Consider the following 15,946-nt stretch of genomic DNA (forward strand, 5'->3'; position numbering starts at 1 on the left):
CAGGAATGTTCTGAGTATATTAAAGTATCATTGAATACAGACAATTTTGTGAGACAATTCACTTGAAGTAAATAGCCACAATGTTCACAGTTAAAGTTCAGCATAAGACATGAAATACACTGGTGCCCTATCTAAGACAATTCCGCCGTCCTACTGTTGATCACAAACTACCTTTCTCTGGTTTGCTGTATATCGGTGTCTCAATGTGGTGGTGCTGTGAAGCTGAGGGACAGTGTGGCTTTGCCAGTGCCCCACATTCATCATTTCAGTATGCAACGAGACATAACATGCAAACATATTTGTGTCCTGAATGAGATTTTCACTCTGCAGCGGACTGTGCGCTGATATGAAACTTCCTGGCAGATTAAAACTGTGTGCCTGACCGAGACTCAAACTTGGGACCTTTGCCTTTTGCAGGCAAGTGCTCTACCATCTGAGCTACCCAAGCATGACTCACGCCCCATCCTCACAGTTTCAATTCTGCCATAACCTCGTCTCCTACCTTCCAAACTCTACAGAAGCTCTTCTGTGAACCTTGCAGAACTAGCACTCCTGGAAGAAAGGATATTGCAGAGACATGGCTTAACCACAGCCTGGGGGATGTTTCCAGAATGAGATTTTCACTCTGCAGTGGACTATGTGCTGATATGTAACTTCCGGGCAGATTAAAACGGTGTGCCGGACCGAGACTCGAACTTGGGACCTTTGCCTTTCACGGGCAAGCGCTCTACCATCTGAGCTACCCAAGCACGACTCATAACCCATCCTCACAGCTTCAGTTCTGCCAGTCCTCATCTCCTACTTTTCAAACTTCACAGAAGCTCTTCTGCGAACCTTGCAGAACTAGCACTCCTGGATGAAAGGATATTGCGGAGACATGGCTTGGCCACAGCCTGGAGGATGTTTCCAGAATGAGATTTTCACTCTGCAGCGGAGTGTGCGCTGATATGAAAGGTCCCGAGTTCGAGTCTCAGTCCGCCACACAGCTATAATCTGCCAGGAAGTTTTATATTTGCGTCCTTTTTAGCACACAACTCACATCTCAGTCCCTCAAGATCCCCTAACTGTAACTTGCTCACGCCCACTAGTCCATTGGTTTAAGTCACTCATACCCATCTGTTCCCACTTGCCCATTCTCACTCACTCATTTGGCTCATCTCATTGTCATTATCTCTTTGTGTCTCTCTACCTGTCACTGTCTCTTGTCTTACCTACACAGTCTCCTTTGTTCTGTCGTCCTCCCCCTCCTACTACAACTCTCCCTCTTGCCCTCTCTTAGTACTACTATCTCATTCATTCCTTCCCACAACTGCCGTTTCTTCTCACTGTCACTATTTCTCTCTCACTTGTTGTCATTGTCATAGAATGTGTCTCTAATTATCACTGGCTCTCACTCACTTCCACTTTCTCCTTCTTTTTATTCCTCTCTCCCTGGCACTGTCTCCTTCACTCTTTTTCCTATCACTGTTGTGTCACTGTCAACTGTGTTCTGCTGCCAGTGTCCTTCTCTATCTCTCACACTTCCATTGTATCCTTTGCTCTTTCTGTATCGCAGCCACTGCCTAGTACACTATCTTCAGTATTTATTACTTTTCCATCTGTTGCCCACTACCAGTTCCACTGTCTTCTTCTTTCTGAGCATAAAAAAACGTTAATATGTTCGCATACCAAAATTTTTGTGAACTTTTTAAAGATGCTGAAGGAGGTAGAATGAGGCAACTGGTACCCCACTTTTCAGTCAGAGCTTTTTAATAAACAATGACATATTCCTCTTCTTTGTGCTCTGATAGCAGCATTTTTCCATTGGTTACCTTCTTTTCCTTGCTGCAGCAGGTAATGCGTTGTGTCTCAGGCACAAACTACCAAATAGAAAGTTGGAATTAATTAAAACTAAGAAGATTTATTCTGAAAATAAGGTGAAACATAACTCAGCATAATCAATTGCGTCCAGGTCCGTAGCCAAAGTTCATCTCCCAACACTATCACAGTAACAGCATCGTGACTGAGAGGTGACCTGCTCCGTACACCAGCAGGCCCACCAGACGACTCCCCTTCCAGGCCACATTGATGTGGCTTAATCATGTGTGGCTGCATCCAGATTGTTGCCATCGACTCCAGTGGTATGACTGCTGCATTTCTTGTGGTGCCCCCACTGTGAGCCCTTTGAAGTATGCCATGCTACTGCCACTGGAACATTGACACACGGTGCTTGAGAAGGTGGTGGTCGCATCTTACGTGTGGTGACGGCACACAGAATGTCACCCATATGGGAAGAACTTTATGTGCCATTAAAATTTTGATAGTTTACTTACAAATGTATGAAACTGAAATGATGCAGAACTGTATTATTTTACACCTTAGACCAGATTTTATTTGCACAAAAATTTTGTATGTGCTTCAGTACTACAACATGGGCTTCCCAGAACCATTCTAATGATATCAGAGATGCTTTACAGCATATTTATCCATGCTACATCACTTTATAAACTATGTTTTTTCTTCACATTGGATTTTACATGTGTATTTTATGTGAGAAATTAGGGTAGCTTTCAATCTCTGTACCTCGGAAATGGAAAAGATATCAAGAAAACTTTCAAGGTTGTTCAAGATCAGGATCTTAGGTATACAGCATACCTTTCAAGTGGTGTGGCACTCATGCTTCCAGCATTTGTGCAGCACCAGTTGCTGTCAGACAACAGCCAAACCTTTAGTGCCAACCTCTGTACACAGAATGATTGCCCTTGTATAGTATCATCTGGCTACAATACCACACATTATTTTGGAAATAATACTTGCTATGTTTAATTGGCATAATAAGAAAGATGGTTGTGTGTCCTATATCTACATCTACATGAATACTCTGCAACTCACACGTAAGTGCCCAGCAGAGGGTTCTTCGAACCACTTTCAGACTATTTCTCTATCGTTTCATTCTTTAACAGTGTGTGGGAAAGATCTTTCTGTACAGGCTCTGATATTTCTTATTTTATTACAATGATCATTTATCCCTACCTAGGTAGTGACAGTAAAATATTTTTGCATTCAGAGGAGAATGTAGGTAATTGAAATTTCATGAAACTATCTCATCACAATGGAAAAATGCCATTGTCTTAATGACTGCCGCCCCAACTTGCCTATCATATCTGTGACACTCTTTCCCCTATTTTGTGATAATACAAAATGAGCTGCCCTTTTGTAGGTTTTTTCAGTGTCCTCTATCAATCCTATCTGCTAAGAATCCCACATTGCACAGCAGTAGGCCTTCTCAAGCAGAGGATAGGCAAGCACAGTGCACACATTCTCTTTAATAGACCTTTTGCGTCTTCTGAGGGTTCTGCAAATAAAACAGTCTTTGGTTTGCCTTCCCCACAACATTATCTATGTAATAATTCCAAATTCAGTTTGTTAGTAATTGTAATTCCTAGGTATTTAGTTGAATAAGACAACTTGAAACAAAACAGTCTTTGGTTTGCCTTCCCCACAACATTTTCTATGTGATCATTCCAAATTCAGCTTGATAGTAATTGTAATTCCTAGGTATTTAGTTGAATAAGATGACTTGAAATGAAAAAGGCTCTAAGTGTCAAAACCATGAATCTGAGGAAAATGAGTTTTAATTATGCTAGATAATTAATGGTCATATTTGCACTATTAATGTGTTTTGTTTGAAACCTATTCATAGTATGGACCTAGTTTCCAGAGGAAATTACAAACATTGTATTGTAATAGCATCAAAAACTTACTGAGAGTGGAAATGCAATGAAAAAGTGCCACAGTTCAGTACTCAGGAAAAAGATAGTAGAAGTTCATTCTGCTTTTGCAAAATTTTATGTGGTCATTATTTGTCATTTATTGCATTTTTCAATCAATGTTTCTTCTTTTTTTACAGATGTGGATTATAACATCCAGAGCACATAGTTGCATTTTCTTGATGTCCTGTGCTCATACACCTTTTCTCAAAATAGAAATTCCTTCTCAGGCCTCAATTTCATTTAAGCTTCTCCCGGTCATAACTTCATGAGGCTTATGTTTGTCTAATAGTAGCCACTGTACTTTGGACATGTTTAGGTTTGCTGCATTTATTTTACAATCTGCTGCTTTCTTGAAATCTAATAAGTCAGATGCATTCATGGTACTGAAGATAGAAAGTTTTATTTCATGTATCATGTATCATGTGCTTTTCTTGCTTTTGCAGAAATACATTTATTACATGAAGTTTTGCCCTCATTGCTGCCACTGTAACTTCTAATTTCATTCTACATTTCTTTCCACTCAAACTGTTACAAACATCCCTACTGCCACCATTTTATCCAACACTGAGGATTAAGTGTGCAGAACATAGAGCCTTTCATATATTAATAGCAGTAGCTGTCAAACTGCAAGCTATCTGTTGATTGCGTTTGTCACTACATTTTCATTCATAGGAGTTACAGCCTTTTATACAGTGCTGGACTTGGTGTGTAGATGCCATTTCCCACAAAACTTCAAAATTGCTTATTATGACACTTAGAGCCTTTTCTTATTTCAAGTCTTCAAATTGATAGCCTTTAGATTTGTGTTATTTATCTTGTAACTGAAATATAATGGATTTCTTTTAGTACTCATGTGGATGACAACTTATTCAGAACCAAATGCCACTTTTTGCACCATACAGATATTGTGTCTACATTATTTTGCAGTTGTTTTTAATCTTTGGATGACATTACTAGATGATAAATGCCAGCATTGTCTGCAAACAATCTAAGAGGGCTGCTCAGATTTCTTCCTAATTTGTTTATATAGACTAGGAACAGCAGGTGTCATACATCACTTCCTTGCAGAGCTCCAGATATCACTTCTGTTTTACTCAGAGACTTTCCATTGATTATCATTTACCGTGACCTTTCTGACAGGAAATCAAGAATCAAGTCACACAACTGAAGTGATACTCCATAGGCACACAATTTGATTAGAAGTTGCATGTGAAGTACAGTGTCAAAGGCTTCTGGAAATCTAGAAATATGGAATTAATTTGATATCCCCTTTTGATAGCACTCATTACTTCATGTGAATAAAGAGCTAGTTGTGTTTCACAAGAACATTATTTTCTGAATCCGTGCTGACTGCTTGTCAACTGAATATTTTCTTTGAGGTAATTCATAATGTTCAAACACAGTAAATGTGCAAAATCCTACTGCAAATTGACGTCAATGGTATGACTGTGTGATTCATGAGATTACTTCTATTTCCTTTCTTGAATATTGCTGTCACCAGTACAACTTTCCAGTCTTTTGGTATAGATCTTTCATTGAGTGAGCTGTTGTGTATGATTGCTATGCTAAGGGGCTATTGTATTAGCATACCATGAAAGGAACCTAATTGGTGTACTATCTGGGCTGGAAGATTTGGCATTATTAAGTAATTTAAGCTGCTTCAAGCTTCAGTAAAATGTTGTCAATCTTCGAGATTGTGTATCCTTTTAAATTTTCCATGGTTTTCTCATTTATTCTGCAACAGTATTCTGACCTGCTTTGTGTACCATGGGGGATCAGTATCATCTTTTATTCATTAATTTAGCATAAATCTCTCGATTCCCTCTGATATTATTTCTTTGAATTTAAGCCACATCTGGTCTACACTTACATAGTTAGTTGGGAAGGAAAGGAGACTGTGTCTTATGATGGCATATGGAAATTTTTATCTGCTTTTTTAAATAATTCATTTTGGGTTAGTTTTTGGTGGATTTGGATATTGCGTTGGTCAGTCCCATTACAATGACCTTGTGATTGCTAATCCCTGTATCCCTCATGATGCTCCCTATTTGATCATGATTATTTATTGCTAAGAGGTCAAGTGTGTTTTTACAACCATCTCTTCAATGGGCTCCTGAACTAACTGTTCAAAATAATTTTCGAAGCAAGCATTTAGTACAATTTCTGACAATAGTTTATACCTACCACTGGCTTTGGACACGTATTTGTATCGAGGGTAGATTGAAGTCATCACCCAACTATAACTATATGAGCTGCACACTTATTTGATATTATACTCAAGTTTCCTTTGAACTGTTCAGTAACAATCATCTGAGTCAGGGGCAGTGGTGGTGGTGGTGGTGGTGGTGGGCTAAGGGGAGGAGGTGGGTGGGAGTTGGTAAAAGGAACCAACTTATTCTGGTTGTCAAGTATAATCACTACCAATGCTAACTCACAACAGGAACTATCTGCTTCAATTTTACTACAAGATAATCCACTTATAACAGCAACAAACATGCCACCACCAATAGTATTTAATCAGTCCTTTCTGAACATGGCTAGGTTCTTTGCAAAAAAATTTGGTTGAACTTATCTCTGACTTTAGCCTGCTTTTGGTACCTACAATGGTTTGAACTTCAGTGCTTTCCTTTAGCGTCTGCAGTTTTGGTTCTTTCCCAACATGGCTATGACAATTTACAACAATAATACTGATTGTTTATAAGACTACCCTATTCCTGTATTTGTCCTGCACCCTTTGAGACTGAAAGCCTTACTGTACTTACCCAAGACCTTCTAACCTTAAAAACCATCCAGCCCATTCCATGTAGCCTCCGCTACCGTTGTAGCCAAGCCACCTCCTGTGTGTAGTGGACCAGTAGCCTAAGAAATGAAAACCAAAGCCCCACCACCCTATGGTGCAAGCTGAGAAATCTGCGACCTACATGGTCATAGAACCATCTGAGCCTCGTACTCAGATCCTCCACTTGCCTTTGTACAAAAGGTCCACAATCAGATCTGTCAATGATGCTACAGACAGTGAGCTCTGCCTTTGTCTCACAAGCAGGATTGGCAGCCTTTACCACTTCAGCTAATAACCTGATACCAGAGAGTATCTCTTCTGATCCAAAGGGACTCGCATTGTTAGTACTGACATGAGCCACTACTGGCAGCTGGCTGCACCCTGTGCTCTTCATGGCATCCAGAGGTACCCATTCCACATCTTGAATGATTCCTCCTGGTAAGCTCACTGAGTGATCACCGGATTTATTCCCCTCCTTGGCAGTCATATCCATAAGGGTCCCATTGCACACCTAACACCAGAGCTCCCACCCACCCTCTGTAAATTTCCTTATTGTGCAAGCCCGAAGGCTTTCTATGGAACAGGGTAAGCAACTGCATCTTGCTCAGGATCTTTGTCTGTATAGGATAAATTCTGAATGCAAGTGTGATAAAGTGTTCTAAATGATCATGTAGCATGTTTCTGAGGTGTGACATGGGAACCCGGTATTCACATAGTGGGATGTGGGGCCTGCCTATAAACCACATTCAGGCTGGCCAGCACACCGATCCATCATTTTTAATCCACTAGGCAGATTTGATTCAGGGCCAGCATACCTCCACATGTTGGAAGAGGTGCAGTCCCATTAATGCACTTGACCTGTCACTCAACTACAGGTCAGGGGTCATCCTCAATGTGGGCAGTAACAAGTGTAGTCACAGTAGTGGATTTATTGGGGGACATGAGGGACATGCTAGATGCACCTTGCATTGCCATCTTGTGCCCTTTGTCAACAGTCTCAAGCTGTGTAACTGAAGCCAGCACCACCTGGAGCTGTGGGCAAAGTGTCACCAGCTTAACTTGCCTCTGAACACAGCAATCACAGTCCCTCTCCATATTATAGACAATGGAACTGCACACTAGACAGTTATTGAAGTGTGGATCTGTGGGTACAAACACGCTGTTGCTGCAGAGATGGAAGTTGTCACCTAGCTAATGAGTTCTACAACAGTAACTGGCTGTTCACATGAAAACAAGCACCTGTTTCGATACACAAACATGCATGAAATTTAAGGATTTAAACTGAAAAGCAAACAGTAAGTCAAAATAAGTTATTTCTAGTAATTAGAAGCTTTTTACTACTCACAAGGAAATCACTGTGCTCTGACATGCTGTTGCAAATATGGGAGCTGCTACCCAACCAATGAGTTCTACAGCTGACTGTTGACATGAAAACAAACACCAATAACAGTGAGAGTGAGTCTGAATACCAAGTGAACAATCTGAAAGAAATCTGTGTCATTTATGTTTACTTAGTGTTACACATGTAGCTTTAATTTTAATATAAGTCACATATTTTTAACCACATCCTTATACAGAACAGTATATCTATGTGTGTATCATTTCAATAAATGAAAGTGTGTTTGCTCTGTTCACCAGGGTTTTGCCAGAATCTCCATTGTGGCTTCTTGCTCTTGGCCGCAAAGATGAAGTTCTTGTTATTTTGGAGGAAGCAGCTAGATTTAACAAAATGGAGTTACCACCACGTGCAGATAAAATTTTACAACAGGTGAGTAATATTTATTTTTGGGGTGTGTGTACTAGTATTTCACAATAAATTAATTTAACAACAGAAACATTTCAGAATATTACATTTAATGTAATTCTGCCATGTGTCTCAAACTTCATGCAATTGTGTGACCCACATGATAAATACCTATTGAGAGATAAGGTGCTAGAGCATTGAAAGAGGGAGAACTTTATTTCTGGCTTCCTAACTGTTATGTCCTACATGATCTTTTTTTAAAAATTAGATTAGATAAACTCTTTGTCCCATGGCGCCATAGTACATGCTGTACATCAGCTGTTTGTGTTTATAAATTTTTCAGTGAAGTAGGAGCTGGCAACAATCATGTATTTCAGGTTTCTCTTAAACTGAACTTTAGTTGTAACTAAATTTTCTATATTTAACAAAAAGTTTTCAGAAATACGTTCTCCTGAACAGTGGTCCCATTTCTGGACTTCAAGTCTGTGTGCATACTGTTCTTGTTCTTAGAACTGATTTTGTAAACTGAGCTGTTTATTAGAAAAGTGGACATATTATTTACAACAAAGTCCATTATGAATACATATACTTATAAGCCTTAGTTAGTATAATCCAGTTCCTTGAACAGGCTTCTATATGATCTTGGTGAATTCACACCACAAATGCTTTTGGACTCTGAAAACTTTTGTTTTACTTGAAAAGTTACCCTACATAACATGAAATGAAAATAAATGTGAGGGTTTCTCTCTCTCTCTCTCTCTCTCTCTCTCTCTCTCTCTCTCTCTCTCTCTCTCTCTCTCTCCCTCTCCCTCTCCTTCCCTCTCCCTCTCCCCCCCCCCTTTAATAATAATTTATTTCAGCATTTCACAGTTCTGTGGTATGCTTTTCCTGTAATATCTACTGTCTTTTACAATGGCAGTGAGTCTAGCACCAGAATTATACAAGCATGAACCAACATTAATTGGAGAACAGAAGTCCAAGATGAATCCAAGCACATTCAATGTTCGTCTTAGAGCAACACTTAACTGTCGAAGTCTGAGGGTAGAATTTCACCTAGCACAGCTGAAGCACAAAAGAGTGAGGCTGCATTGGCAGCATGCTGCTGGGAACATTCATCCAGCAGTGGTGTTGTCATCAATTGAAACAGGTGTCTCTGCATTGCCTTCTCATGGAGGGTGCAGAATACAAATGTTGAGGTCATGGTGTCAGAGTATGTGGGCACACTGCCACACCTCCCAACTAAATTTATTGTCAAGTTTTAAACCCAGGAATTTAATACCATCAGTTTTTATGGCAATGTCCACAAAACTTACTAAAATGGTGCTTGACTTGCTATTTATTGCAGTACTGGAGATACACACACTCTACATCTGACAATGTAACTGATGGAAAGTCATAAACATACACAAAGAAAAAGCAACGGCCAGGGATGAACTCTTGTGGAATGCCACTCCTAATAAATTCCCAAGTTGATGACTTATGGCTTAATTCACTGGTATCCTGTACTGACACACTTTGTTTCCTGTTTGCAAGATACGATTTGAAACATTTTGCAGTACTGCCAGTGACACCATGGTATTCAAATGTATTATTTGTATTGCTAGTCTTTACAGCATACCTTTAAGTGCATGTTTACTGCACTTTCATCAGTTTTCACCTTTGTTACTCCACAAAAAATGTCCTGTGTCACCTGAATTTCCTTCCCTTATATTTGTGCAGAGTGACTTGACACATTACTTGTTGGTAATACTAATTATTCCAATTTTTATTGATATTGTCTTCACATGAAGGTGAAAATTATGAAGAACAATATTCAACTTGCAATTTTTCTTAATTAAAATTTAGTTACTTTTTGCAGTGAAGCTTTCTGCCAGTTAAGAAAGCCTGGTACCATATAGATCAAGGTGTTGTCTTTTCAATTAGTCTTTCCTTATAGGCTCTCACACTTGAATGATTTCTGAGAATGGTGTGTATGGCAGACTAATGTAAAAATAAGTCTCCTCCACAGAAAATGACTGGATATGTTACTTGTTGGTAATACTAATTATTCCAATTTTTATTGATATTGTCTTCACATGTAGGTGAAGATGCAAAACCTAAAGCTTACCATAGTCTTTATTGAAGACAACCGTTCAGAAATCAAAATCAGTTTCTTTTTTTTATGAAGAACAATATTCAACTTGCAGTTTTTCTTAACTAAAATTTAGTTACTTTTTGCAGTGAAGCTTTCTGCCAATTAAGAAAGCCTGGTACCATATAGATCAAGGTGTTGTCTTTTCAATTAGTCTTTCCTTATAGGCCCTCACACTTGAATAATTTCTGAGACTAGTGTGTATGGCAGACTAATGTAAAAATAAGTCTCCTCCACAGAAAATATAAGCTGATCAAACTTCACCTTGTGTGGATCCTTGTTTTTCATTCTGTTTGCTTCTGATTATCATTCTAGTTTATACTACTCTGAGGCAGGGATTATAAAGACTGGTTGTAGTGACACACTATGGCTATGGAACAAAACAGTATTGCACTATATATCAGTTACTACTCCACTTGGTGTTTTCTGTAGTACTTTCAGGAACTTAAAAATAACTGTGTAGTTATGCCTTTCTGCACAGAATAACACTGTCAATGAAAGTACAGTATTTTCAGTATTCTGCATATGATAATTTATAAATGCCTCCAGTAAAAATGGTGCCTTCAGTTTTAATTATGGTGTATCTGTTAAGCGATGCCTGTTGATGATAAAGGTATGAAATAATGTATTAAAGGTATGTCTGCACAATGCCTCTTTCCTTGCGTGCAGTTGCAGATGCATGGGAATAAAACGACATCCACAAAAATTTGTGAAAAGAATGCATGTTTGCATGGGCATTATCATGTCCACACATTGCCCCATCGCACAAGAAGTCTGTTATGTATCCCCTTCTTTGCTTGGAAGCTTATGATGTGTTAATTGTAATGAAAAGGTGACACAAAAAGAAAACACAAAAGCAATTGTAGGCAGCGAAGTATCTAAATGAACAGAGGTGTGAGAGATTCAAAGTGACAACATGAAATAGTAGATTATATGTAGATTAACATTATCAGACTCAACAAATTTGAGAAGTTCACAGTTGCCAGAGGTTGCATTTTCTAATTTTGCATTTTTCTCATAATCAGTGTCCTTCATTTCTATTTACAGTAGTTTCTTGAGGAACTACAAACATCAGAACATTTCTTTTGTTCAGATATCAGGCCAGTTATGCTATTAAGTCACCATAGCTCAAATAGTTGTCCACAGTTTTCATATACACGTTTCATAAATTTCTAGCTTATTCTTCTCTGTTTTCATACCTTGAAACTTAATGGCATCTTATTCTTTGCAGTAATATGATCAGAGACTAATTCTTGACACTAAGGGCATTTCATCTCAAATTTGTATGCAAATAATCTTTAGAAGTGGCATCCCATATGAATTTTATTTATTTGTAATCGTCCATAAATTTAAGCATTCTTCCTTTGTAGTCAACAGACATTAATGCACATAAACTGCTTCGCAGCATAATCTCAACACACTACACAGTCAAACATACGTGGGCACCATCTCCCTATAATCTGCAAAAAAGTGCAAAGATTCCCACCAAAGATGGCAAGCAATGCACTTTACACATGGTCTCCACTTCTAGGAAATTACTCATGGACGAATGCTCATGTGCTGTTGCACTGTTTGAAATTTATGTCCATGTGCAAAGTTGCATCCAAAAAGGCATCGTGTGGATGCACTTTAAGTTCTGCCATTGCTGCTGTGGCAGATGTTGGGCCTAAATTCTGGGAAAGCCAGGAAATATACCAAAAAATCTACTTTCTTTCCACCACCACACTGCCACCACCACCACCAAGACAACAATAATGATGATGACAACAACAACAAATTAACTGGTAGATTGGGTGTCTGAGCATTGTTACTTGTTGAACAAGTTAACTCAATGATTCTTCCTCTTCCCAAATCTTTTGATGACATTGTCATACTATGTGTCTTAACTTTCAAGTATTCACAGTATTGTTTTTTTTACTAAGACACAAGCAACAACTGATAATCAATCCTGGGCCATGCTATTCCTCAAATACATTTTCACAGATTTAAGACAAGAAAAACGCCTTTCAAATGAAGCACTTCTTGCAGGAATGGTTACAATTAGAGAAAGTAGTTCAAAGCTTCTGGGAGAATTTTTTACATTTTCATTGTCAGCCATTTTTTTGTTTATGTCTTCCAAACTGATGGAATGAAGTGTTTTTTTATATTGTGAAGACATTGCAGTCTACAGCTCTACACACCACTGTGAGAAATGCACTATATGTTTGTAATAATGAATCCCCACCATTTACAGGGAAATGCTGAGGATAGGTAGCAAACTGGGTAGCATTGTGTAATACAAGCAAGAGCAGTTTATCACAATGTGAAAATCTTGTTTCTAGTTGTGTTTCAATATCATATAACACCTCAAAGTACACCTGTTTTTATTTTGACATCAGTGGGTTGGTAATGTATTTATCCATCAATCCAACTCTATTCATGGAAGCTTCAGTTTGTGAATTAGTCGAGCATTTTGTGGAATTCAAAAAATCCACCAATTTAACTCCATTTCTTTAGTTTTTCTTGTAACCTATGCATTCTGAGACAGCATTGTTACAAAACTATGCATCATTGTTTTTTTATATATCAGTAATGTTGAAAAGCAATTCAGCCTTTAAAAATTTGCTTTGAAAAACAGAGAGAAGAAGAAAAAAGTCAAAGTCTAGGATGATATTTTTGAAACCACACGCTTCTCTTGTAGTCATTGCACTGGAGTGTAAACCATCAATTATTTAAGACCTCAACTGGTACCAGAAGGTTTTTCTTAAATGGAAGATATTGTTCTGGTATTACAGTTCCACCTTGTTTCATCTTTCAAAGGAATGCATTTACCAACAATACCATCAAGAATTGCTGTGCATCTGGAAGTCTGGTGGAAGAAAGCAAAAATACTCTGAAACATGAAGAAAAAAGTCCTTACTCATTTTATACAAGAGCAGATCTGCTTCAAAACTAAATTTCAATGATGTGCAAAACAGTAGATAAAAAGAGCTTGGGGGACAATATGAAGAACCTTAGCTTCCAGGCCATTTAATTCTCCTGCCAAAATGCAAGCACCATCATAGGTTCAGGCCATTATTTTGTTCTTTGTACCATAATTCTGAAATGCACCACTTCACGAAGTGAACACAGCAGCGTGGCTAACATAATGAAAAACAAGAAAATGTTCTTAAATCTCACCTTAGCAGTCCACCAGCCTAACAACAATGGAGCATTGTGATTTGTCAGAAATGTCTGCTGCTTCATCCATGCTGCAGGCATAAAATGCAGGCATAAAATGAGGTTGAATGTGTATTATTCAAAAATTGAATCATTTATGATTCAGTCAGTGTGTACTGTATAGTTTTTGAAAATCCCTGGAAATAGACCATTTTCTTCCAATGTGCATTCAAATCTTTGTTTCTGTTTAGCACAAATTTAAAAATGGCTCTGAAATTTCTGGGATTCAATAAATCTTTTGTCTCATCATGACCTCTGAAGGCTACCTCCCTCTTACACAAAAGACTTGTGATATCGAGTAGAATTTTTATGATCTCTGTTCGCTTTCACTTCATGGTTGGGGATGTTCATTAAGTAGCTCTGAAATACTAAACACTTGTTTGGATAGTTCTTGAAATGAAATAAAACTACTTAGGTGATCTTTAGAAGAATCATGCCACGCTAAACCATTAGACAGTTTCTTCATATCATCAAATGCCTCTGCAGACCATACAGATTTTCTAGTGCTTAGGAGCAAAAATGGCCAGCAGAAGAATTTTCCTTTTGTAGGGCTAGCACATAACCACTTGTGTTGCTCATACCATGAAGTTTGTAGTGCCCATGTTTTGAACTTACATTTCTGAAGAAAGCTGGTGTTGGACACCTTCTGTTCACTGTTTCATGAGGTTTCACCTCTCGTTGAAAATGAAAGCTCTTGCAAGGAAGTAATGATGTCCTCACTCAAAAGTGTTACATCAGTACTTGTATAGGATTCACTATACACAGGACAACTAACATAAGGGAAACCTAGAGAGGTGGTACCACAAGTGGTCTCCCAGGGCACAGAGGCACACAGCAGCATGGCTAAGGCAGCCTGTGCTTCTTCTCCTGTTTCTAGCAGTGATATAATGGTTACTATGGCAATTGAGCATTTACAAGTGGCCTGGCATGTGTCTGGTCTCCTTGGGATTTGCCATATGCTTTGTGCCTCCGTATGCTTTAGCTTAGCCTTAAGGTTTCACATTTTGACTTGCTCTCTAGTGCTGGCAATTTAGAAAAAATAACATAAGCTAATGTCTGTCATGTTTGGCAAAAGTGCATAAATGTTTATTCTAAAAATAATTATTGCTACAACTGCTACTACTTCTACTACAGAAAAGTGAAGAGGCCTGGCCTCGCTTTCCACCTCTGATCACAGGCTGCTGCTTTGCTGTTGTCATTATAGTTACATCAGTTGAAGTATTTTAGGTAAATGTAGAACAACAACTTAACAATAGTCCTGCCAGAATTTCAGTGTCATTGCAGGATCCTTCTAAAGGAGTTTTTTTCTATTCATAAGTCTAAAAATAATTGTGAAGAAAAGATTACTCCTGAAAAAGGTTTCTGCAGTCTCACTGAAATAGTGATAAGCTTGTTATTGAAGATGACATGGAAAAATTACTAAGTCAATCTTCTTTCAAATTATTGTCTTCTTTAGCATACAGCTATTCCATTACAATATATGGTGTTTCTTGATTCGCTAATCTGACAGCATGTACTAGATTATTCAGATATGATAAATACATCACTGTGTTGCAATCAGTATTGTACATTTTGTCTGTATGGTTTATGGAAGAAGAGGGAGATAAATTTTATGGAAATAATCACTCCCAAACACACACATTTATTTCTGTTGAGTATTGGTATAAGTAGTTAGTTAGTTAACTAGGGTATGTACTGTTTGTATTGCAAAAATATGTTTATTAATACAAAGAGAAAATGTAATTGTAAGTTTAGGGTAACCTTAATTTTATTCCCGTAATTTTAATCCTGCAAGAAACGGGTTATAAGTAGTCAATAATATTTTTATCTGCTTTGAAATTTGAGTTTTGTTGCTTTCTCAGGTGTGATCAACAAATATTGTCCACAAATGTCATAATTCACTTTCTAGGATATAATGATAAGAAAGGGATATGTATCAGATAATTCTGAGTGGAAAGCAAAATGTATACTTCTAGCAGACAGATAATGATAATTGAAAATAATTTCTTGTGTGCATGAGATTTCTACATTTCATAGTAATAATTGCTGAATATGTTTTCAGGGAATACCACAAAAGGAGGGTTCTGAGGATTCAAGCGCTGGCTGTCTTGATTTGTTTCGCACCCCTAATCTAAGAAAGAATTCCCTTGTGCTGTATGTTATATGGTTTAGTGTGTACATAGTCTATTATGGTCTGGTGCTGAACTTGGGAAACATTGGTGGAAATGTGTATATAAATACTGTGCTTTCAGGTATGTAAGGGAGCCCTACTCATAATATGTTAGATATGGAAATAACAACTGCTTTATAGTGATTTTTATTCAAGAAAGTATGTTTCACAA

General features: G+C 38.0%; 1 protein-coding gene across 3 annotated transcripts in view; it reads left to right on the top strand.

The window, feature by feature from the left end:
• LOC124555375 (organic cation transporter protein-like) overlaps positions 1–15,946 on the top strand; it is a 448,833-nt gene that overhangs the window by 407,019 nt on the left and 25,868 nt on the right. For all 3 annotated transcript variants that reach the window (XM_047129264.1, XM_047129265.1, XM_047129266.1), the window contains exons 7-8: positions 8,170–8,299; positions 15,667–15,856. In XM_047129264.1, coding sequence (XP_046985220.1) covers positions 8,170–8,299; positions 15,667–15,856 — 320 coding nt within the window. The remainder of the gene's footprint in view (positions 1–8,169; positions 8,300–15,666; positions 15,857–15,946) is intronic.

Source organism: Schistocerca americana, chromosome X (genome assembly GCF_021461395.2).
Source record: "Schistocerca americana isolate TAMUIC-IGC-003095 chromosome X, iqSchAmer2.1, whole genome shotgun sequence".
Classification (NCBI taxonomy): Eukaryota; Metazoa; Arthropoda; class Insecta; order Orthoptera; family Acrididae; genus Schistocerca; species Schistocerca americana.